At 35.2% G+C, this 24,410-nt stretch overlaps 2 protein-coding genes across 2 annotated transcripts in view; one reads left to right on the top strand and one right to left on the bottom strand.

Moving 5' to 3' along the window:
- LOC129751340 (putative uncharacterized protein DDB_G0282133) overlaps window positions 1-5,177 on the bottom strand; it is a 38,046-nt gene extending 32,869 nt beyond the window's left edge. Inside the window, exon 1 of the mRNA XM_055746786.1 lies at window positions 4,854-5,177. Coding sequence (XP_055602761.1) covers window positions 4,854-4,996 — 143 coding nt within the window. The 5' untranslated portion in view covers window positions 4,997-5,177. The remainder of the gene's footprint in view (window positions 1-4,853) is intronic.
- Window positions 5,178-5,557: 380 nt separating this feature from the next.
- On the top strand, window positions 5,558-19,757 carry LOC129751341 (uncharacterized). The gene is made up of 2 exons (XM_055746787.1): window positions 5,558-5,709; window positions 18,426-19,757. The coding sequence occupies exons 1-2, from the start codon at window positions 5,662-5,664 to the stop codon at window positions 19,683-19,685; spliced, it is 1,308 nt and encodes a 435-aa protein (XP_055602762.1). The 5' UTR covers window positions 5,558-5,661; the 3' UTR covers window positions 19,686-19,757.
- Window positions 19,758-24,410: the final 4,653 nt, after the last annotated feature.

Here is a 24,410-nt window from a genome sequence, read left to right as displayed (position 1 = left end):
ATCTACGGGCTTGAGCGGTTTTCAATCTGGCAACGCTGCTGATGAGCGAAAATTAATGAGGTAATGATGTGTGAAAAAAAAAGGTTTGAAGAAGGAATAGAACTTAGTCCACTAGAACACGTCCGAACACGTGAAAAAGCAATAAAAATGTATGGATGGGGAAGGAGCGAAGGTGAAGGAAAAAAGAACTTTACTCCCATGATCACAAAACACTCATTTCATTACACAGTTCGCAGGAAACCATGGAGTCGGGTGTAGTGTACATTGCATTAAATATTTGCTGGGCTATTGATATTATGAAGAATGCATGTCGGCACCAGGCGGCGCAACGCTATTCAAACCGTGTATGGAGCACATCTTTCAGATTTCCCCTTTTTTTTCCCTCGTTTTGACGGATTTAAGCTTTTTTCCTCAAATTTAAGCTTTCGTCTCCTATGCTCTCAAGGAAAAAAAAGCTTAAATCTGAGGAAAAAAAGCTTAAAAACGAGATTCACGACCATTTATTTAAAAGATGTTGGTCACACGATACATAGACAAAACGTGTAACGTTGCCGCAGCCTGGTCGGCACATACTTTGATAGAACTGCGGAGAATCCGTGCACTCATGATGGATTCTCTACATACATACAGACATACATAGAGTTCTATTATTGAAATTATAATATTTGCAGGGCTGGTAGCGGTTTGACAATGAAAAAGTAGGGACTTTAGTGACCAAAATTTGAAAAAAAGTGACCAAATAGTGACTTTGAGGACCGAAAAAAGTGACCAAATAGTGACTATGTAGAACGAAAAAAGTAACTTTGAAGTACAAAAAATGTGACCAAAACAGGCCCGTGCGAAGGACCCGTCCAGGGGGGACTGATAAACTAAATTTTGGAAACATATTACAATAAATGTTTCAAATTTTCGATAAGTCAAGAAAGTAAGAAATAAATTAGTTTCAAAAGAATTTCTTAGCAAATTTAAAATTAAAAAAATCTGAATTCTAACATAAATGTCCAATCTTGTACAAAACTTACCATGAATAGATGTTAGGAAAATGATAATAATTGTTAATTTTTATTCATCTAAATTTGTAATTCTTTTCCTCATTTTCAACTGGAAGTTTAGTGAGAAATTCCGCTGTAATTTTTTAATTTAAACTAAAAATAATTAATCACGATTTAAAATGGGAATTACCGATTACTGAATAAGAAATGAATTTTGAACAGAATTTATTCAATGTTCGATGGTTTAATTCAATTTGATAAAAAGAAGAATATATTTATGATTATTTTAAAAGTGCCAGTTATATAAGCCAGACATAAAACCTTTAAGGAAGTAAAATCCTCCAGTTATCAAAATGTCATTTTTGAAGCTTAAATAATAACTTCATGTTCAACTACACTGACACAGAAATGTTAGAAAATGAGTAATTACGTGAATGATTAAAACTGATGAAAAATTCAAAATAATGAGTTCAAAACTTTTGTTATTAATATTGAAAGCACAAATCAAGTACAAATTTAGTTAACATTGCGTTTTAAAATTTATTTTTAAAGTTGCTACTTAGAACAATTTTTCAAACTTTTTAGAATAATTTAAAAAATCATGATCGATCCAAAAAACATGATTTCATATAAAAAATATTAATAAAAAGTTTTTAAATTTTCAATTGCAGGTTTTTAAGCTTTAAATTAAAAGCTCTGAGTATTTTGTCTCTTTTGATTAAAATATTGGGTCCTGAAAGAACAGAGGGTTGAAATTATGTTTTATTATTAAAAATGTGGAGTTAAAGGCTTATGGTTGAAGAACACGAAAATTCAGAATTTAAAAACAAGGAAACAATATTTAAAAATACGTCTTAAAAATTTAAATAGTTTGATTAAAAAAAATTCGGCATGTTGATTAGTAAAATTCGGTAAATTTATTTGAAGATTGAAAAAACAATATGGAAATAAAAAAGATTAGTTTTTAAAAACATTTCAGGAAGAGTTTTTTCAATAAACATGTTTCACTATAACCATTTTGGTGCTTATTTTTCAAATTATTGATTTGGTAAATAGTGTCTTAAACTAGAAATTTTGTCACATTCGGCCGAACACATTTAGTTTTGGTGATAAAGAGTTTATTACTAGTATAATAAAACATTGATAGATAACTGATTATGGAAAAATGTCATTACAAGTATTTTTGACATCACAGCAGAAAGTGTAAAAAAACCTGATTATATTTAAAACTCATCAATTGATTCAATGATTTTGATTTGAGTTTTTGTTAAAAAAAAGTGCAGAAACTTCTCTAAAGATTTTTAATTATTTTCAAAAGTCTTTGTGGCGTTTAGATAATTATTTTCAAAAGTAATTTCAATAACAAAAGCTGATAGAAATATTGCATACATATTTAGATTCGGGGAACCCAAATTAGTTGATATTACCGTTTAAATTCATTGCACCTAAGAAAAATGTAAATTTTGTGGCCTTGTGTAAATTTTTAAAACCCTTTTTTTAAGTATTTAGAAGAACAAAAAACACGAAATAAAATTGAGTATGAAATTGTTTTTTTAAAGAATATTTCATGTCAACATAACATTTGTTAAGACATTAAAAGATTTTTTTAATAAAAAAAAAATGGTTCGTTTCAATCTCAATCTTAGTTACACTTCTTAATAAAAACCTATTCTAAAGACGAGATAGGGTTTTTGTATATCAAGTTTTGAGTTCCAATACAAAAAATTGATTGAACTAAAAATTGAAATCTACAATCAAAGTTAGTTTCAATTCATGAACGTCAAATAATGTCGTAGATCGAAATGTCTCAAGCCAAGGGTGATTTATGCCGAAATTCCGCCGGAGGCGAAAAAAAATTCTAAATGACTGATCAAGTAATTTACCGTTACTACCGTCAATATTAACACGCCCAATTCAAATTACTCTTTGATTGGTATATTTTCGGTGAAAAAAGTGACCTTTGGTGATAAAAGTGACCATTTTTCGGAAAATAGTGACTTTAGTGACCAAATGATGAAAAAAGTGACTTTTTAGTGACTGACCCAAAAAAAGTGACCAAGTCACTAAAAAGTGACTCGCTACCAGCCATGTATTTGTGTTATACTTCTAACAGTAACATTCGAGATAAGCGAAAAACGAAAATTTTGGTATATGATCCGCAATGTGCTAGCTAAGACACATGTTTCGTACTTTTTTCCACCATTATCATTATAAAGTTTCATTTATTTAGTTTTGAATGAAAAAAATAAAAGCAAACGTTTGCAAATTGCATTCTAACTTAATCTTTATTTTTACTCGCACTTACATGACAAAATATTGACGAATCATACAATAAAATTACTACCGTTTTCGCGCCTCATATTTTGAAAAAAATCCAAAAAATATTAAATGTTGATTTTTTTATAAAATTTAAATTATTTTATAAAATTAACTAACAATTAAAAAAATTTACCTAATAACGTTCAATTTTGAAAAATCTTAGAATCTAGAGGATTGAAAACAGCTTACAGCATATTTTCCGAATAAATTTGTACATTAAATAAAATTTAGTGACGTGAGTTCTCTTATTTGCACTGTTTCAACTCAGCTGGATTTAACCGATTTCTATATAAGGTAAGTCTGGACGATGGCTATTGAAACAATACTGTTGTGAACTATTTTTTCAAACTTTTAAAGCAGAATGTTCAATTTACTTGTAATTTATTCAATAACTGTAAAAAAGATACGATTCCGACAGTAACGGATGTTTACAGCGACTTTTTTGGGAATTTTCAACTACGATGTCGAGTTGATGTGCATCTTTTTCTATAGCAATTAACGTGATAACTTTTATCGCTTTGCTTCTTCCAAGCTCATCACATTGAACGTAATTTTATCAAAATTGATCCACTGCTGATTTTTTAAAGTTGAACTATACGAAAACCGTCCACACTTACCCCGGTGTACCTTAATTTAGAGATTCTACGGAAAACTTGAGAAGTTCCTTTTCTGTGGCATGAATTCGTTCATTTGCGGCTTGACCGCTTTTTAAAAAGAATGTATGGAATATAAGATTTTTTTACACGATATTGTTTTTTGTTGGCTTAAAATTTTATTTGTTTGCGAAAAAATCAATTCAAGTTTTTTTTCAATTAAATTGGTCTGTAAAAATTTATCAAATAAATTAAAAATTAAAAACCGTATAGAAACAAAAATCAGTCGGTTGTTCTTACACAATCTTGAAATGAAAGAAAAAGCTCCATCACTTCCCTAGGCAATTTAAATTTTATTTGACCATTAAAATGTATTAAATGAGCTACTTTAATTTGGAAAACTCTGTTAGGAAGTTATTTTTGATTTTTTTTTATCGAAAGAACCACCACATTCAAAATATCCAGATGCTTTGCAGGAATAGAAAAGAATCATCCTCCACTGAGCGAATGCACTAAAGTTAGGCTGCAGCCGACAAAGTATCTCGTACTTTCGATATCACTGCACGATCATATCACACTTACCTTGTTACACAATTTCAACTGAACTACTACTGCTTGCTACTACACCGAATGGCAAGAATGAGAGAACTTTCAAATACCTCAAGAAAAACGATGCCATACAGTTCGGTCCAGCAGGAGTTGTATTATGCAACAAACGCATTACCCAGCATAACGATAACGTAAATCATCAGAAATGAGCTCGCATGATCTTCTAGAGAACACACCGATAATATCTTCGATTGACGACAAATTCAAAGTTTTTTTTTCTTATCTTATATAATGAACTCCGAATGCAATGCTTTGTTTAATTGTGTGATATTTTGTTTCCCACAAGAAATGCGACAAAACGCACGGGCGAAAAAAAACTTTACAAAACGGTCATACAAACCTGAAAGCAATAAACGCATCTCCCATTTCTCCTCCTACGATGTGAACTCCGCCGTCCGGGATCGACAGACCTTTAAAGAAATTTCGAACATCCAGTGCATTTGCCGACCAGGGCAAGTTTTGCAAACGTATTATCACGCTCATTCTGCTTGTTTTAGTTTTCTTATTCACTTATCAACAAAGGAACAACCCGCGGGTAAAAAGTCCGCGATATTTAGTTTAGTTTCGGATTGTTTTAAAACGGATCAGGCTAGCTTCCGAATAACTGCTGGATCGCTCAAAACTTCGCCACGAGGTAACCTAGAAATGGAAAGAAAACATATTGAAAAGATGAATTGCCAAGGCCCTTGTGAGGTCTCAAGGGCATACTAAATGAAGGTTGATCGCTGAAAGGTAAAGTTATTACACGAATCACTCCTGTCGAGGAGATCGCATTCCTTGATCTGCTAATTACAGCAGAAATCAAGAGATGACGTACAAAAATGACCCATCCATAACTGGTAAACCAGTTTTCCCACAAACGCAACGCAACGCGCATTCGCAATTTTCCAACAAAACCAGGCGTTGGGCTGCAGAGAAATGTTACGGTAATCGAACTTGCAAGCTCCTTCAAAGATTAAACTCCACTAGTAGGGGAAAGTTTTTCCTGAATATAGCGATAGTTGCTATGATCGACGGAGAAAAGGCTATAAAGCGAGGTTAGCAAAACTAACTCCGCTCAGTTTACGGTTTCAATCTATCAACTGATGGATTCGCGTAAGATTCGGTAGTCACTTATCGTCGTCGTATCGCACATTCGAAACAAAATCATGTTTACTAAAAACAAAAAAGCATCCAAAATGGAACATCAATTAAGAGTGAGTATAGCTGTTTCTCTTCCTAGTCCTACAAATTCAATGCAGTTTAAGGAAAATCATCCAGTAGGAAGTAAAAAGTGGCAGAAATTCTTCAATTTACAACATCAGATGCTAAGATATGATTGGTCTGTTTTTCGATAGAATCCAAACCGTTTCAATCAAACTTATAGTGAAAACATCGTCTTAAATAGGCAAATGAAGCCGCGAATAGTGCATTAAACCAGAAAGGGAGAAAAAACGTTTATTAACTATGTTTTAATATCATGAAACTATTGAAATAGAAAATATATGTGTAGTGTTTGCTGATGATCGATGTTGAATTTAATGTGATGGAGTGTTTTCAATCCGTTGAGTCTGATAATGAAAAGCTGATGCTTCCAGAGCAATAATTTGGAATTGTTTCACTGGCCTGACCTGCATGGACGTCATCATGAAAACATAATTTAACCCAAAATAAATTTTGGAATTTTTTATATAAATTTTAAAAAAAATATGATTTTATATCAGTCTCAGATTTTTCGTTTAAGGTGGGATTGTTCGGTAATCGGGAGCTTCAGATTTGGAACACTATTTTCTTGGAGCATCAATTACGTCGAACCTGCTGCTTACCGATCAGCCAATCGGTATTTGTTTGTGAAACGATTCTGCTACACATCGTTTCATGCGAAAATCATGTAAAATTACAGTAAGTTTACACGAATGAGGAAACGCATGGTTTTTTTTTCGGGACTGCGTTACAATCAAATTTTGCATGAAGTGTAAAGCTCAGATTTTTTTTCTGTGTAAACGGCTTACGAACGTGATGAAACTGGCAAGTTGCGTCACGTGACTCGAAGAAAGTGTGTTGTTGATGGATAGACATCATCGTTTTTCTAACAAACAATGGATACAAGATGATACACACGATTTTTACAGTGTTTCATTGACAAAGCCTTGATAATCAATTTGCATATAGTGTGAGCTGCCGAAAGTTGTCGATTGGTCATAAGATTGAGGCTGAAATAGCACTATTTTTATGCATTTTCTCTACACCTAAAATTCAGCCTCTGTGCCAATCGCGTAATCAATTACATAGCATCATTGGTACAAGAAGATAACGCGACCGGTGCTGGTTAGATTTGCGTCCACCGGCATTAACCTCCCAGCGCAACTGAATTGCGTATGTCTGAAAGAAACAAAATAAAAACGTTTTCACGTCCCTCCCTATCGCATCCAAAGTCGAAGAAGGATGGAAATAAATACCGGCCAACACCAGGCAGCCAGCGAACCGAGCACTGTGCCTGTGTATGTAGCAAAAGTAGAAAAAAAATTCTTCAATTCACTCCACCGACCAAGCTGCCCGCACACAAAACTTTCGGGGCCCCACTTAGCAAAAATTCGCTATTACTTTCCGTTAGCAAAAATATTTTTTTACTTTTGAGTTAGCAAAAAGCTAAATTTACTTGATTTTAGTAATCAGAAAGTTTATCTTGCTCGTTTTTAGTAAAACGAAGGTTTTCTAGCCGCCGTATTTCTAGATAGCAGCCGCTGCCGGTAGAGACAAAAAACCAACCGACGTGATTCAGTGCCGTTCCGGAAATTCGATGCTGGTCGTTCTTTTGGTGGCTAATTTCACGAAAAAGTGGTAGCCAAATCGATAGTGGATGCGTACAGGTAAGAGTCGATCAAAAAGTGTAAATTTTTTCCGATTTTTTAATTTATTTTTTTCTATTAGGTTGCTGCTGCCGGCACGGTTCCGGGTTTTTAATGCAACAGTCCGAAAATCAAAAGGTACCACAGCTGGAATTTGCGGATGCGGTGCGTCCGGCACAACCCCGGTGCCGATCGCTTGGCATTTTGCGTTCCCAGGATCGGAACTGAATAAGTTCCATTTTACAAAAAGTGTTAAATGAAGTCTCAAAATAAAGTGAAAAATTAATTGAAAGTGAACATATTTTTGTATTCTATTAAATTATCGAACATCCCTCCGAAATTGCAAAGAAAAACATTAAATAATAAAATTTCAGGTCCGGGGCGATCTTTTCCTCCGGTTTTTGCTAGAAAAGTGAGCAAAAATAGCGGCGGCTAAATTTTTCTCTCGTTTGCTAAAATTTTAGTTCGAAAAAATTGCTAAATTGGTTGCTAGGATTTTAGCTGGTCAAATTTGAGCAAAATTTTGCTAATTTCCGGCCTCGAAAGTTTTGTGTGCGGCTTTATCAGCTGTGTATACACACAAAATTTTCGAGGCCGGAATTTAGCAAAATTTTGCTCAAATTTGACCAGCTAGAAACTTAGCAATCAATTTAGCAATATTTTTTAACTAAAATTTTAGCAAACGAGAAAAAAAGTTAGCCGCCACTGTTTTTACTCAAATTTTTAGCAAAAACCGGAGAAAAAGATTGCCCGGATCCGTAATTTAATGTTTTGTTATTTTTTCTATGGAGAATCAGGGGAATGTTTGATTATTGAGTAGAATACACAAATTTCATTCACTTATAATTTATTTTTAACATTTAAAAAAAAAAATCACACTTTTTGTAAAACGGAAATTCCGATTCAGGGAACGCACCTACTGGCTAGCGAAATCCCATGCCATCTTCATCAAAGGTACAGCACCGGGGTGTTTGCCGGGTGCAGCTTGTTTCCAGTTGTGGTCCTTCTTTTTGCCGTTGCGGGTTTCGTGTTGCAGTTTTAACCTGGTAAAAAAAAAACAAACACAAATTTTAAATTTAAAAATTGGACAATCTGAACATTTTAAGATCGGACCTTACCTGTAAGCATCCGGTGTCGATTCAGATACCATTTAGTCGTGGAGTTGGCCACCACAAGAACCACCAGCAACGAACAACCGGAACCGCTCTTAATCGCGACAGCTTTTTATTTTCTTCCAAATTGGCGCGGCGGCTGGTCTCTGTGAACAAAGCGGCTGAAAAAACTTTGTTTTACTAAAATCAAGTAAAATGACCTTTTGTATTACTAAAATCAAGTAAATTTAACTTTTTGCCAACTCAACAGTAAAAAAATATTTTTGCTAACGGAAAGTAAGAGCGAAATTTTGCTAAGTGGAGCCCCGAAAGTTTTGTGTGTATGTAGCGTGTGCAGAGATGCCAATGTGCCTGATTTTTCAGGCGTTGCCTGATTTTTTGAGGCTATGCCTGACAACCTGATAAGCCATTGAATTTCCCTGATTTTTGAAAATATGCCTGATTTTGCCTGATTTTTGCGAATGTCATAAAAAAAGGGTAGTAAGTTAGTGGAGTAGGTACCATAGCTGAAGTGAAAATGTGGCTGAATCAAAGCAATCGAAAGATTCCCTTTCATTCTAAAAGGGATTTAAATGGAATCTTTCGATTGCTTGATGCAGTAGAATTATTCAACCAAGTACTCTCACAACACATATTGGAGTGAAAATGTGGAGCGATGACCAAAAAAAAGGTCATCACTTTGAGCGAAATTTCCGTTACTTTTAACGAGCTTTAACGTAGCCTGATTTTGCCTGATTTTTATTTCGCCAGTTCCCTGATTTTCGAAAAAAAATGTTGGCAACCCTGAGCGTGTGTATGTAAGACAGGCAGTAAGCAAAGCACAGTTCTCATTCGATAGTACACTGGTTAAGATGTCGGACTGGCAAGACGATATAGATGATGATTTGAGTTCGACTCTCCCTACGGCGCTGTGGTTTTTGTTTTTATTTTCTTGTTTCTGCGGTGAATTATCCAATAGGAAGGAAACCCCATAAAATGATTTTCTTGTTTCGCTTGAATGTAGTGGTCATGCATCATTTTGGTTGGGAGCTCGAGTCCTTGTGCCAGTAGTGCTTTTTCAAAGATACCGTTTTCGGCACAGAGATTTGCTAAATAGGCATTAGATTTTTGCAACCTTTTCTATGAGTGTAGCTTCACTCATGAAAATCTGATCTGGAATAAGATTCGGAAATTATTGTTTTTTTGTTTTTTTTTTTTTTTTTTTTTTTTTTTGTTTCGATTATAGTCGTTTTACCATCTTTATGGCATTCGCGACTTGATTTTTTTTTGTTTTTTTGTACATTTCAGAAACTGTATGGAAACTCGGATACAGAATCAAAGCGCAATTTTTGAATTAAGGTACAGAAGGAGGTTTATGAATGCAAGAAATCGTGGAAGCTGAGAGAAGAAATAATGATGCGTGTCGTGCGTTTCTTGGTTGGAAATTTTCTATTAATAGTAAATTCGCGTTTGCTAAATGCTAATCACGATACGCATCATTATTTCTTCTCTCGACTTGGCTCTCTGCCCAAATCACCACCCACCATGGGCGTAGGAACGGGGGGGGGGGGAGGTTTGGAGGTTAAACCCCCCCCCCCCCCATGAGGTTCCAAAAAAGCAAGCGAGGTATTCTACTCTACATTCAAAATTTTTAAATCAGAACCAAATTATGATAATATAGTAAGGTCAATCAAGAGTAACAATCTAGACAAACAACAAATGCCAAAACCTTTTAAACGCATACCAAATCCAAAGTTCTGCAACATTTTTTTTAAATTTTCACACTTTTGCATAGAAATTGAAGTCTAATATAAAATTTAAAATTAAATAAAACCCATTTCGTAGGTTCTGATTCCATAATTCCCATAACCAAAATTGTATTCCTCTTTTTCGTATTTCGGGTTCTGTATCCAGTTCAGTGTTCTGGATTTTCAGTACGAATAATTATAAGAAATTAGAAATAAAAACTGCTTGGAAATCCTAGTTCAAATTTGGTTTTGAATTTCAAAAAAAAATTTACTTATGTTTTTTGAGATCATATGCATTTTCAATATTTTGATAATATTTTTCCGAACATGAGAAAAGAGAAATTTCGTTTTATATTAAAATTATAAGTGCTTAAACTTGATTCTTACACAAAACATGAAAGCTTCGGAATGGAAATTCAACATTGAAAACTCAGATTCAGATCATTGTAAATTCATATTTCTCGCATGAGCTTTCTTTACGTCGTATGAAACCGTACGAATCCACAGAAAACTGTTTCAAAAGTAATCAAAACAACATTTAAATTTGTATTTTACGTACAGAATATTTTGTCCAGGCTTCAAATATTCTAAATGGATAGAAGTTGTGACTATGTCAGTTTTTGTAATTTTTCGCGATAAAACTTTTGTTGAAAGCTTACGCGAGATTTTAATTCTGATTTGCAATACAGATTAAAAATAAATCATTAATATTAAATATTAATATTAATTAATATTAAATCTGAACTACAGAATATAAATTAAAGGTTCAATGAGGACTTTAAAACTCGGTTTCCAGCAAAAAAAAATTGCTGGAAACGTTCGGCAATCCAAATTTTTGCTGGAAACCAGCAATCGGTTTTCGAATTGCTGGATTTTTCAGCATTCGGTTATGTGCTTGTCATTTTTGCTGAAAAATCAGCAATCGGTTTTCAAATTGCTGGACTCTCCAGCAATTGATCTAGTTTGCTGGAAAATCAGCAATCGAGCTGTCAATTTGGAGTTTGTTTTTGTTTCGTACGCTGAAGTAAGGTGAGATTCTATTTTACGAATTTAGGTTAAATTAATATAATTATTTTATTTTCCTCTATATTCTAGCAACCAGGCATCAAGTCAAGGGTAATCTTTTATTGTACAGGTAGATATTCCAAAGAAGATACTAATCAAAACTATTTTTACAGGTGGCGGATGATCAACACTTTGGCACAAAGCGGCCACCCCAGAGCCGGTGTTAGAAAGTGGTGAAAAAAAAGTTTTTTTTTGAAAATGAATAAATCCCTTATTGAAAATGGGAGAAAATAATTGTTTTTATTGCTTATTGTATGCACTGCCAATATTAAACTTTAATTTTGAATTGAAATATAAATTTCATACTAAATACTGCCGGTTGTGTTGAAAGAAATAGCTGGTTTCCAGCAATCTGGATTGCTGATTTTCCAGCAATTTGAATTGCTGGACACCAGCATTAACGTTTGCTGTTTTTTCCAGCAATTGAAATTGCTGGAAAGTCAGCGGGACAAAAACCAGCAAAATTTTGCTGGTTGCTGTGTATATTTTGTAGATTTCAAAAATCTTTTGGAAGTTTGGATTCAGATTCAAAGCGCAATTTTAAAATTCAGGTTCAGAGTTCAGATTCAGAATTCAGATACAAAATTCAGAAAAATATTTAGCTTGTAAATAGAATTTACAATCACCATAAATTGTAGAGGAATTCAAGAGATCATGAACTTAACATATTGTGGACCAAATACGAGATATCTCTTTTTTATGCTTGCCAACAGTGTGCTAAACGTAGAAGTTTAACTCGAAAGGAATGAATTGAATTTCGGTGTTTCTCGTCAAAGATTTTTTCGCAGTCCTTAATGTGTTAAGATTGCTCGTAAATTTAAATTCCAGATTTCAAAATTTTGATCGAAATTCTTTGGAACTCAATTTAGCTGAAAATTATAAAAAAGGTAGAATTTGAGTTTTTGTTTTATCCGATAAACCCAAATTTTTATATAAAAAATCAACCACAGTGTGTGGCGCACGAAAAATCCTGCACACACAGAATTTTCATTATGGAATTGATTCTTTATGAAAAATATTTTTAGGTTTCATTGATAGATTCATAACATTTCGTATTTAAAAAAAAAAAGAGATAGATATCTTGTATTTGGTCCGCAATTTGTTTTAAAATTGCAAATTTTTTAAAGCCATATTTCATATTAAAATCATTTGTTTGGTTCAAGTTTGTACCAAGCAGATTTGAATAGAAAATCTGTTGATTTTTATCTCTTACCTTTTTTTAATTTTGATTTATTTTCATCAAAGCTTAGAATCTTTGAATTTGCAAAATAGATTGGAAGATTGGACTTGTATGGTTTGAGAAATGAATAATAATTTCTTTTTTTTATGAAGTAGAAGGCTTCCTCAAAAAGCCTATTTTATGTTTAAATCAACTAAGTTTGATTTACCAGACTCTTGATAAACAAATTAAACGATTAAAACTATAGATGAATGCGAATTTTGCTCACCTTTTAGGTTTATGACCAAACTTTTTAACGTTACGATTAAATACGAAAAATTTTAATGTAAAATTTCTTTACAATCAATAATCATATAGTTAAAAACATAATTTGTTTTATTTTTTTGATCGTATTCATGCATTGTTGGCACAAAAATTAGGGGTGAAAATCAGTCATCAAAACCCCCCCATGAGTCGGTTCTTCCTACGGCCCTGCCACCCACCGTACCTACTTGGAGAACAAACAAACATGTTCTGCTGGACGCGCTGCTTGTGGTTCTAGAAATTCGGGAATGATTTTACGTTTATAATTTTCATATTTTTGTGAAATCTCACAGTGTGAATTGTCAATTTTTTTTCAACCAGATGATATTACCACTAGATCTTTTTTAAGTAAGGGTCTCAATGATTTTCAAAACGTCACAAATAACTAAAGAGTATCAAATAACTTGTCGCTTCTAAGACCTTTATCACCAAAGAGAATGGATTTCTGTGAAATCGGGGCAAAACACGTCGAAACAGGTGCCAAGCATTTTGATTTTTTTTATTTGATATCGAATTTGAGCAAGATATCTTCAACATAGTTGTTAAAAACAACAATGATCTTTAACTACAGAGCTTTAACCTTAAGCATACCACACTTTCTACCACACGGTCGGGAGATTCAGGACGATTTTTGGGAGTTTGTAAAAATAATCTGCAAATCTGAACAAAAGCTAGGCCAAATTGTCATTGAATCACAGCCAGCAGCAGTGCTAAGATCGTATGTATATAAAGATTAATCAAAAATTTATGTTCTTAAGGGGGGGGGTAGGGTATAACGGGTATAAAAAAACACCATTTTCACGATTTTTTTTCTAGAGCTATCGTTTAAACAAATGTATTCAAATTTTTTGCATTATACAAAGCATTGTTAAAAGAACATTTAGTAATTTTTTCGTAGAAAAATATTGAAAAATGAGCCGGTGACGGAGCACTTTCGAGGATGCCTTTTAGAAAACAGAATTTGCGGTGGACACTGTATCTCAGCACAGAATCATCTGAAGTCAAAAAATCAGAGCAAAATATTTTCAATAGATGTTTTTCTGGACCCCAACGTTTTTATTTAACTTAAAAATATTTTTATGAAATTTTTGTGGCTGTTTGAAGTAAAAACTACGATTTTTCACCTAAAAATCCGCCATTTTTCACCTGTAAAATCTCCCCAAAGTAAAAAAATCAAAAAAGAAAAACGTTGGGGTCTGGTATTTTATATGTAGAAAATATGTTCCAAATTTGAAAAGAATCGGATAAGTAGTTTTCAAATGACGATGTCCACGGACTTAAAAAATGTGCTTTCGAGAAAAACGCGTTTGAAGTTTCTGCTCTTGCTTTCTTGCAGTATTAGATAGCAGGAGATAAATGCCTATAACTTCTACAGTTTTGCTTCAATTGACTTGAAAATTTGACACAACATTTTTGAAATGTTTAACAATAAGAAAATAAAAAAATAAAAAAATCGATTTTTTGAAAGTGTTAGACCCTACCCCCCCCTTAAAGCATAGTTCATCTTGAATCTGGACTTATTAAAACGGGTCCATCTCGGAGCTATGTAAACGAAATAAAAATGTTATATACTCGAAATGTAGGTCTTTTATTGCACACAAAAACGGGGTTTTTCGTTCGTAGCTGCTAATACCTCACCAGATCAACACTTTCTTGCAAACATATCGGCAAAAACGAATTGGAGCTTACCGGGGACATCACCCCGACAGTGGCTAATAAAATTTTTGGCCTGGAAGCTGGCCAAAATCCATCTTAACGCATGTTTCGTCATCCATGAGGAATCATCCATCGTATTTCGCTAGAACCTTGTTGTATAATTTCCGGGCACGTCCTTTACAACAAGGTTCCGGGCACGACTAACGGGTGTTAAATAATAAATGAGAATTTTTTCAATCACATATAAAAAAATTGTTATTTTTTTTTTCATCGATTTCAGTATTTTTTATTAATAACATAATCTATTTTCTTCAAAAAAATGTCAGTGAATGTTTGAGTGAGGGCCGTGGTCTGATGTTCGACGCAACTTTGTCGCGATGCTCTCACAAGAACGTTGTACGGCACTTACGTCCATTTTCCGGATACAATTCCGGATTCTTGTAGTCAGTTGCTTCGTGTCCTTGGCCCTCCAATTGTTTTTATACACTAGGGCACTGAGTGAGCCAAAGAAATCCTCTATTGGGCGGCACTGGGGCAAGTTTGTTGGGTTACGATCTTTCGGCACGAACGGTATCTTTTTCTCCTCAAGGTACGCCAGCCAGCCAGAACGAATGACGTCCCGCGGTATTTTTTGGTCATCCACCGACACTGTGATTTAACCATCTCAATCTGCTCCTCCGTGTACTCCGGCGACCTCGTCTTCTTCCTGCAGACGATTCCTTCCATCTTGAGGGTACGATGGATCAATAGAAGCAGCCATATTTCCGACCGGCGTCACGCAGGCTGGTTGCGTCCTTGTTGTCAAACAGCTTCTTTAACGATGTCTTCCTCTGCTTCGTCATCATCGTCACCGGACGACCACTTCCGACCTTCCGTTCTACGTTCAGGGAACCCAGGATACGATATACCGTACTGACAGGTACATTTTCTTCCTTAAAATGTGCCACCGTGAACTTTTTTCCTTGCTGGAAATGCGTTTCGTAGAACCGTACAATGCGTTCGCGGAGCACGTGCTGTTTCGACGCCATCTTTGCTTTGACTAAATTCAAACTAGCAAAACCAAACACGCATACTGTTTCTAGGGAGCCCAAAGAGCTATTTTCTTGGAGAAAGAAAATTTTACGCTCTTTATGTGAGTTACTGAAAGGTATTGAAAACATTCTCATTTTTTATTTAACAGCCGTTACATTCTGCTTCAATGTCCGGTTTGGTTGCTTACTGGCCCAATGAGATCGTATTCGTTTGCGCAGACGAATCCAACTATAGTCCGACTGCCCTGAGTTTGCCTTGATCGTTCTCAACACCTTCAAATGCAGTTTAAGATCCTTAGTTCCACTATGACGCTTGGTATAAACCTGCCGATCGATAGTATGCATCTCACGAAAATGTTTGAGAACGCTGCACACGGTCGATTTGACCATTTTCAACGATTTCGAGATTTTCGAACCTGAGCACGAATACTTAGCTCAACTATTCGGTAAGCCGAATATTCGGCCAAACGGTTTTGGAGTGGTATTCGGCGTCGAATATTCGGTACATCTCTAGAGATAAGGGAATGTTTCTTTTTGCTTTTGCTACATGCACACGCAAAGTGCTCGGTTCGCTGGCTACCTGGTGTTGGCCGGTATTTATTTCCATCCTCTTTCGTCTTGTGATGGAATAGGGAGGGACGAGAAAACGTTTTTTTTTTTCTGTTTCCTTCACTGCCCCTATTCGCATATGAGTCCCATGTGTAAAAACTGCAAACCGAGAAAAACGCTTGTAAAGTTTGAAACTTGTTTTCATGAAAACAATCGTATGCATCGTTTGTTGGCAAAACCTATCAATAGTTCGGATAGAAAACACTTCAAAGAATACTTTTGTTTACTTTTGCGCTAATACTAACTAATAATTGCGGAGGGATTTCAATAAAACACTCATGTGACTCATATGCGAATATTCTTAACCCTCGATCAGAGATTATTCGCAAATGAGTCTCTGGTGCTAAAGTTATCGGCAAGTGGCAATACTTTTCTAACATATTTTTTCCATTTGTTTACCATTCTTTTTGATGACGGAAGAAATTTTTCGAAAGATCTTGATTCCAAACTGATTTCAATCAAGGTTTTTTCGTCAAGTGGGATGTGTTTTTCCAAAACTTTGTTTTCATTCGTGTTAAATTGCTGCGAATTTATCAGACATCATCATCATTTTATTAAATGCGTGTTACGGATCGGTGGATAACACCGACCAAAAGTCTGCTGGATTCAAGACAAAGAAGAAGATTTCTTCCGGAAAAATCTTCCTAGGTAATAAACGAAAACAGTGGTATTTATATTGTTGTGCATATAGAAAAAAGTAATGAAAAAAGTTTGTTGTTTTGTTACTGAAACAACACTTCAAGTACCACCGATCACACATTAGATCGTCGAAATCTCCCACGAAGGATCCATCCTGACCGAAGACTGATCTATTGAACGTTGTTCATCGGTTGATTTTTGTCGAAAAAATAATTTTGGTAGAATTAACCTGTTACTTATTAATGTTTTTTTGTGACTATGAACCAGATTTCTTCGGAATCATTTTGCTACTTTATGATCAATTTTTATGTAAATTAATGTTTTAAGCATTAAATAATTGATTTACTTCATTTTCTATCTATCCTTTCCTTTAATTGTAAGCTCTGGCGCTGAATTTTGGTCATGGGACTCATATGCGAATATTTTTCACATAGGACACATCAGGGGTCATATTTTTTTCGAAATTTTGGGAACAAACTTCGAACAAAAACTTGTTTTATTGGTAAATTGGAGCACAAAGAAGCGTTTTCCATCGATAACTCAAAAACGATGAAAATGCACATGGGACTCATATGCGAATAGGGGCAGTTCAGTCAAACGCAATGCGGTTGCGCTGGCTAATGCCGGCGGTTTCTTATGCCAATTACAGTATGATATTGATAACTCATGATTGGTATAGAGGCTGAATTTTGGGTGAAGCAAAGACCACCTATTTTTTCAATAAAATGGGCCTAAAATCAATTTGCTACTTTGACTATATGTTGAAGTTTCTTTCAAAAATGTTGAATGTCAAAAATGTGAAATGTCTGCCGCCTTTATACAATTTATTTTCGCGAGATAATCGACCCTTGGACGAAGCTGAGCACCCGCCATGATATTGCACCTAACGTGCGTGAACGTCAAGGAAAGTTATTTCCTCAATTTTTATAATCTTCTGTTCACAGAATGTTTTAAATTATTAAATTAAGCGTAAAAATGGTCCAAACTATGGCTGGCCAAAAGGATTTTTACCGACTTGTCAAGAGATAAAGCGGTTATTGTTAGTTGTAGATTTCTACCTGCTTCCTCTACCAGTCCAATCCTTCACCTTTAAGATTTGTTATTTTTGTTTTCCTAGTTTACTAAAAACGTATTTTTTAAATGATTCAAACAACAAGTTTAAATTAATGTTAAATTATCAGACGCATTTACAAATCATTTTATTACGTCATGTTTTTGTAAATAAAATATATGAGGCCCTTGGAGCAACAGGGGTATGAATGCATAAAAGCTTATTCCGAGAAAAAACGCTTTTAAAGTGTTGTGTTTGGCCATTTTCCATATATTTTTCGAGCTAATGCATTTTTCTTTCGGATGTTAAAGTATGTAAATAATATTTAGAAAATACGAAAAAATCGGTCAATTTAGTTTATAATATGGAAAATCATTTGGCATTGTTAACTCAAAATCGACCATTTTGTCTTTAATACCTTCTTTTCAAAAAGTGAAAAAGTGATAGTGATCTAGACCTAAGCAAACAATTGTAAACATACAAAACGAGTTTGGCTCCTTAAAGCCTCAAGGTATAAGCCGTTTCAAATAACAAAAATTTAAAAAAAAATTGTTAGAATTTTTTTTCTTATAAGTTCAATAATTATGATCAATTAGTATTTTTACATCACAACTTACCTTTTTATCAAATTTGTCATGCAAAGCTCTTCGGTCAAACCTTCGATATTCAATATTCTCGTAATAAAAAAAATTCTCTTGTGTTTCATTGCAGATTTTCATGATACTGCTGATAGCGCTGCATTCAGTTCACGCTTTAGAGATTGAACATCCACACAGTTATTCGCTGTTCAAGCGCGGTGCCGTCTTAGGTGATATGACATACAGTTACGCAGCTACCGACATGGGATCAGCTGACGGAGGTCGAGTCAAAACGTTAACTGTCATCAAGAATTATTCTGTACCCAAACCGATCAGCACGATGTTCAGCGATCGAACCGAGACAATATTGGAAACGTATGATCTTACCGGTGGCAAGAAACCTCAACACGTCCAATATTGGCCACCAGATGAGACCAACAAAATGAAAACAACTACCGTTAAACAACCAACATTTGAAATTCCACCTGAAATCCAAGAATTTCCTCAAGAGGATTTCAAACACCCGGCAGAAATATTGGAAATAGTCAAAAGTGCTGCGAAGACCCAAAGCAAGTTGATGCGTGGTCCTTCTGGGCCTGATACAGGTCCTGTTGTGTTTCCTCCAGATGCTCAAATGACTAAGAAAAGAAATAATGGAGTCATAAGCGTCGCTAAAGAATACACAAGTGTTTTAACTACCGATACTAAAACTCGCAGCAAAACCAAAACACCTGCAAAGCTTAACACTAGAGTAGAAACACCCAAAATAAGACAAAAACCTACCAAAAATTCTTACTACGACACTTTCGATCCTAGCTCTCTTAATGAGAATGATTTTAAACAAACGGAGTACGAATTTTCTCCCGAATCTCAAACATATATCATGAAAGAAATTTCTAAGGCACCTGTTGAAATTGCAAAGAAAATTAAAAATACACCGTACGCCTACAAAGATCCTTCGGCTCCATCATATACGATTGATTTCAAGCTGTACAGCACTAACGAAACCACGCCAGAGCTGTTATTCTCCGAACTGGCCAACGCTGTGGCCACCCGGAACGTTTCCATGATTAAAAACCTTGCCGAGCAGCTGGAAGAACCTTTGGAAATACCTCGCTTTGAATCATTCAAAACGGCTGGCTTCATTCCGCTTTCCTACGATTTCCCGTCCAGGGAAGCTAACAACAAAAAGACAACCACGTCGGCACCAGAACCAGTAAGCAATATCGACAGTCAGGATCTTTCTGAGGAAATAGTATACGGTAGCAGCACCACTGCTGAAGCGACGGAATCTCTGGAAGCATCCACAACTACAACAACCAAAAAACCCTACAAATATATTGCTCCGAGGTTGCGAAATGCCATGAAACGGTTTTCCTCGAGAAAGCAATGAAACAAATTGTTTCGTCGAAATAAATCTATTTATATTTGTTCTGTTGGTTAATAAAATGTTTCGAAAAACTGAGCATTGTGCTTTCTCTTTTCTTACTTGTTGATATTAATCTTTAACATGTCTGTCGCTCTTTAAAATTTCTTTGTGGCATCTATTTCGCGCTGGTGTGGTGTTCGCAGCAAGCAAACGCATAAAAATACGGACAAAATAAAGTAAACCGGATACCTCGTATACGCATTTATGTGAAAAGGCTGAAAACTTGCAAATATACGTTCCAATCTTAAAGGTATCAGGGCAACAAAAAGTAATCAAATTTTAATAATTCGAAATTATTGGTTATAGTTTTTCAAACAATACATCGAAACTCATTCAAATTAAACCAGCTTTTATAAATACATATTAAAAAAAATTAGGTCACTCGAAATTTTCAACGCTACAAAAGATACTTTAAACAAAGCATTCCTGATGGCTAGGATTCAATCAGGCTTGTTCGGATATTAAAATGAAAAACAACTTGATTTAGGTTCGGTCCGGTTCCCCAAATATCGTGAACGAAGTGCAAATTTTATCCTGATTTCATATTTTCGCAAAATTTGACCAAAACTGAGGGTAAGAAAAGATAATTTTTAAAGAGCTTATTCTAAATCAATGTTTTACTTTAACATCAAAAAGTTAGGAACCTCAAACGAGATTTTAAAGAAACTGATTGTTTTTATAAAACATAAACGTTACAAAAAATTCATTTTCATTGATTTTTTATATAACCTGGATTTAAATAACACCTAATCGCGCTCGGATTTTCAGAAATTTGAAATGATATCCCAAGTAACATTTTTAGCTTTATTATAGTCAGCAAAACTTCCTAAGGGCTATAGCATTAATGTTCATAAAAGCTATAGCGCTTTCTTACCAGAACTCTAATAAAGCTAAAATCTGGCCAACCAATTACACGCCTAGGATGAGTTCCTCATTTCTGAGTTGTTTAACATAAGTACAGTAAATGAGGACAGACTTTTTGAACGAAAAGGGATTGGTTGTGAATGATCCGTGGAATAAACCATGAGTTGAATTCGAATCTCGTTGTCTGACGCCATCTTAAAGTCCAAGATAGCGGCTTCCGTCGAACTTTAAAATGTTGTAAATGACTTAAAATCGCCTCAACAAATTGGTATTGAATGAAAGGCTGAAAGGGCTAAATAAGTAGAAGTCAAATTTCGCTATCTGACGCCGTCTTGAAATCCAAGATGGCGGCATCCTCTCAACTTTAAATGTTGTAAATGACGAAAAATCGCATAAAACATTACAACACTGACATTATATGGATATTTCAATAAAGTACACAAAAATTGTTTACGTTTTTTTACTGTTCATTTTCCTTGGGCCATCATTCCCATGCTTCAAGTCTCCTAGGTAACTCGCGATGCGTCGTTATGATTCTCAACGTCGCGACGTATGCGACGTGTCGCTAGTAGGCGAAGCTCATATTTTGCTGGCAGGGAGCAACAATAGCAATAACAAACTGAAAACGAGCTTGTTGGCAGAAGCAACAATCAATGCGTTCCTGGTTTGTCTTCGGTCGTTTGAATGCGATTGGTCACTGAAAATGATAAAAAGGTAAAATTTACCGAGATAGCAAGGTGAACGCTCGTGGAAGCCGAAATCTATATACAGTGAGGGGCAAAATAAAGTGTCCAAATTATTTTTTTTCAATTTTTTTTTATTTTTCTGGTAAAATTCAACGAAAACGCATCGTAATCATTTTTTAAATATTGTTTATTATGTTTTTTTTTCAATTTTTGTTAATGTTGCGCTGTTAAAAAAAAAAGTTTTTCTGATAGAAAAAAAAAACAGTTAGTATTCCAAAAAAAACAGGAGCAAAATAAAGTGTACAGATCGCTACTGCTTCAAATTGACTCAAACTGAAGGCAAACAAGAACGATTTAATAATGGGTATGGCCTCCTTCGGCCTTCAACACCTCCTACAAGTGCTTCGGTATACTTTCAACAAGGTTGTGCAAGTGTTGTGGGTTGAATTCCTCCCACGCATGCTCCATGGCATCAAAATAAGTATTTTTAATTAGTCACACCAGTCTTATCAATCACAGCATCGAGGATGGCCCACAGATTTTCGATGGGGTTCAGATCAGGACTTTGTGGAGGCCATTCAAGGGGTTTGATGCGACAGGAACGGGAAAATGACTTCATCAGATTGGCCGTATGCTTCGGATCGTTATTCTGCTGTAAAACGAAGCGCTCTTCGAGGTCCGTCTTGATGAGGGATACCTCGAGGTTTTCCCGCAGGATATTGGAATATGACTCAGCTGTCATGATTCCGTCAATTTTTACCAAATTGGCCACCCCACCCCAAGAAAAGCACCCTCACACCATCACGTTACCTCCTCCGTGCTTGACTGTTCCTTGGATATGGCGATCTTGGAGCTCCTCACCCGACTTGCGCCACATATGATCCCGCTTCTTCCGGTTGAATAGCTCGAATTTGGATTCGTCGGCACACAACATGTTTTCCAGTACTCGAGCCGTTTATCAGCGTGCTCCTTGACGAACTTGAGCCGCTTAGCCTTGTTAACCTGGCTGATGAAAGGCCTCCTCACTGCGATCTTTCTATGGTACTCCTTTGCATGGATGCGGCGACGGACAGTACAACGCAATACCGAAAATTGGAGCTCTTCCTGTATCTGCCGGATCGTTATTATTGCGTTTTTCTTCACTTCAAGAATGATTTTCTTGTCCGTTCTGGCATCTGTCCTGGGCTTCAGTCCTCTTCCTGGGCGATCCATCTGCGATCCAAACGTTTTCATCTTTTTCATGACTTTTGATACCGCTGTCTTGGTGATTTCGTAGTGCTTGGCCACTTCCCGGTGCGTTTGACCGTTATTCACATCACGAACAACCAAATTCCGGATGGACAACGGAATGGAACCAGAAATTTATGCGTTTTTCATATTTTACAACTTATTCGAATGTAGACACCTGTTTGAATACTCCAGAGCCAAGCCAGTTGTTATGAAACATCAAAATACACAAAACAAACAAATTCGAGGGGCCTCGTGATGGAAACTTATCGAAATTATATTGATTTTTGAGTTGGACACTTTATTTTGCCCATTTTTTTTTTTTGGAATATTCATTGTTTTTTTTTCTATCAGAAAAACTTTCTTTTTTTACCAGCGCACATTAACAAAAATTAAAAAGAACATAATAAAAAAGAACACAAGAACACAATATTTTAAAAATGATTACGATGTGTTTTCCGTGAATTTTAACCAGAAAAATAAAAGAAATAATAGAAAAATAATTTGGACACTTTATTTTGCCCCTCACTGTATATAAAAAGCAATTTCTGTGGGTTTGTTTGTTTGTTTGTTTGTCCTCTATAGACTCAGCCGTCTCAAGAGCTAGAGGTCTCAAAGTTGGCATGGATGCTCATTAGGACCAGGAATGATGAAAAATGTTTTCAAATTTCCGGATGACCCCTTCTGAAGGGGGACGTCCATACAAGACAAATATTGTTTTCGCGATATTGACGTTATTTTTTGTCGGATTGTGTTGAAAATTTGCACGTGGGGGTTTTGAAAGATGAGCAATTGATTTGTATAGCATGTTGGGTCAGGGGTCTGCAAAAGGGGTCGTCCATATTAACTGTGCACTATTTTTGGGAAATTGACGTTATTATACATCGGATTCAGATGAAAATTGGTAAACGAGAGTTTTGCATGACGTGCAATCGATCTTAGGTACCAAATTCAATGTAAGGGACCGGCAAAAGGGGTCACCCATATTAACTTTTCAATATTTTTGTGATATTGACGTTGTTATGCATCGGATTGAAAATAAAATTTGCGCTCGGACATTTTTAGGGACGGGCAACCGATTGCCGATATTAAATTTTGTGTGAGCGGCCAGTGAAAGGGGTCGTCCATATTATCTGTTTGCTATTTTTGCTGTATTTACGTTGTTATACACTCAGAGGAAATCTTATTATAAATTTCATAAGATACATCTTATGAACCGCTTTTTTGTGTCCAAACTAATTTTTCATAAGAGTCTTATGAAATTCTTTCAATATTCATTCGAAGTTCTTATGAAAAATAGAAGAAGCGGCATTGTGAAAAAATAATGAACACATTCATTCCATCAGTCATTTTCTCGTCGTTGTACCAAGCACTAACCAGTTGTGGAGCCATCAGTTTTTTTCAAAGTTGAAAGTGATTTTGTCATTCCACATGGTAAGTTTATTTTTTAGTGAACGTTCAAATTATTTGTTAACGTAAACACATATTTTTATGTTTACTTTTCAGCATGTTGACCGGCGAAAAGGATAAGTTCAATGGACCGGGTGCGGCAGAATGACTGTTAGAACCGTGCCTTGATGTGCTACTTATGGTGATCATGATGTTATTGTAAACAAACAACAAATTACCCAGAAAATAAACTGATCGTTTGTAACATCAATTGTCTTGATATTTTCTCTTCAAACGTAAAATTTTCTATTTCCATAAGACTCTCTTATGAAAAGCAACAACCTCTCATTGAAGCAGGTGTTCATCTGAAGAATTCATTCGCTTCATAAGACAATCTTATGAATTTCATAGATTTTTCTTATGGCGCCACTTCATAAGAGAATCTTATGGTAAGGTACACCGGGGCAAGTGCAAACGGTTTTCACCATAGTTCAACTTTCACATGTCCTAGAAAAATATGTAT

Source organism: Uranotaenia lowii, chromosome 3 (assembly GCF_029784155.1).
Source record: "Uranotaenia lowii strain MFRU-FL chromosome 3, ASM2978415v1, whole genome shotgun sequence".
In the NCBI taxonomy this organism is placed as follows: Eukaryota; Metazoa; Arthropoda; class Insecta; order Diptera; family Culicidae; genus Uranotaenia; species Uranotaenia lowii.
The sequence above is the reverse complement of the archived record's forward strand: the minus strand, read 5'-3'. Positions and strand labels throughout refer to the sequence as shown.

What these genes read in the sequence shown, in the direction of transcription:
- LOC129751341 (XM_055746787.1), top strand. Translation starts at nt 5,662, where the DNA reads ATGTTTACTAAAAACAAAAAAGCATCCAAAATGGAACATCAATTAAGA. An exon ending in AAATGGAACATCAATTAAGA is followed by an intron (nt 5,710 to 18,425) that starts GTGAGTATAGCT and finishes GTTTCATTGCAG; the next exon opens with ATTTTCATGATACTGCTGAT.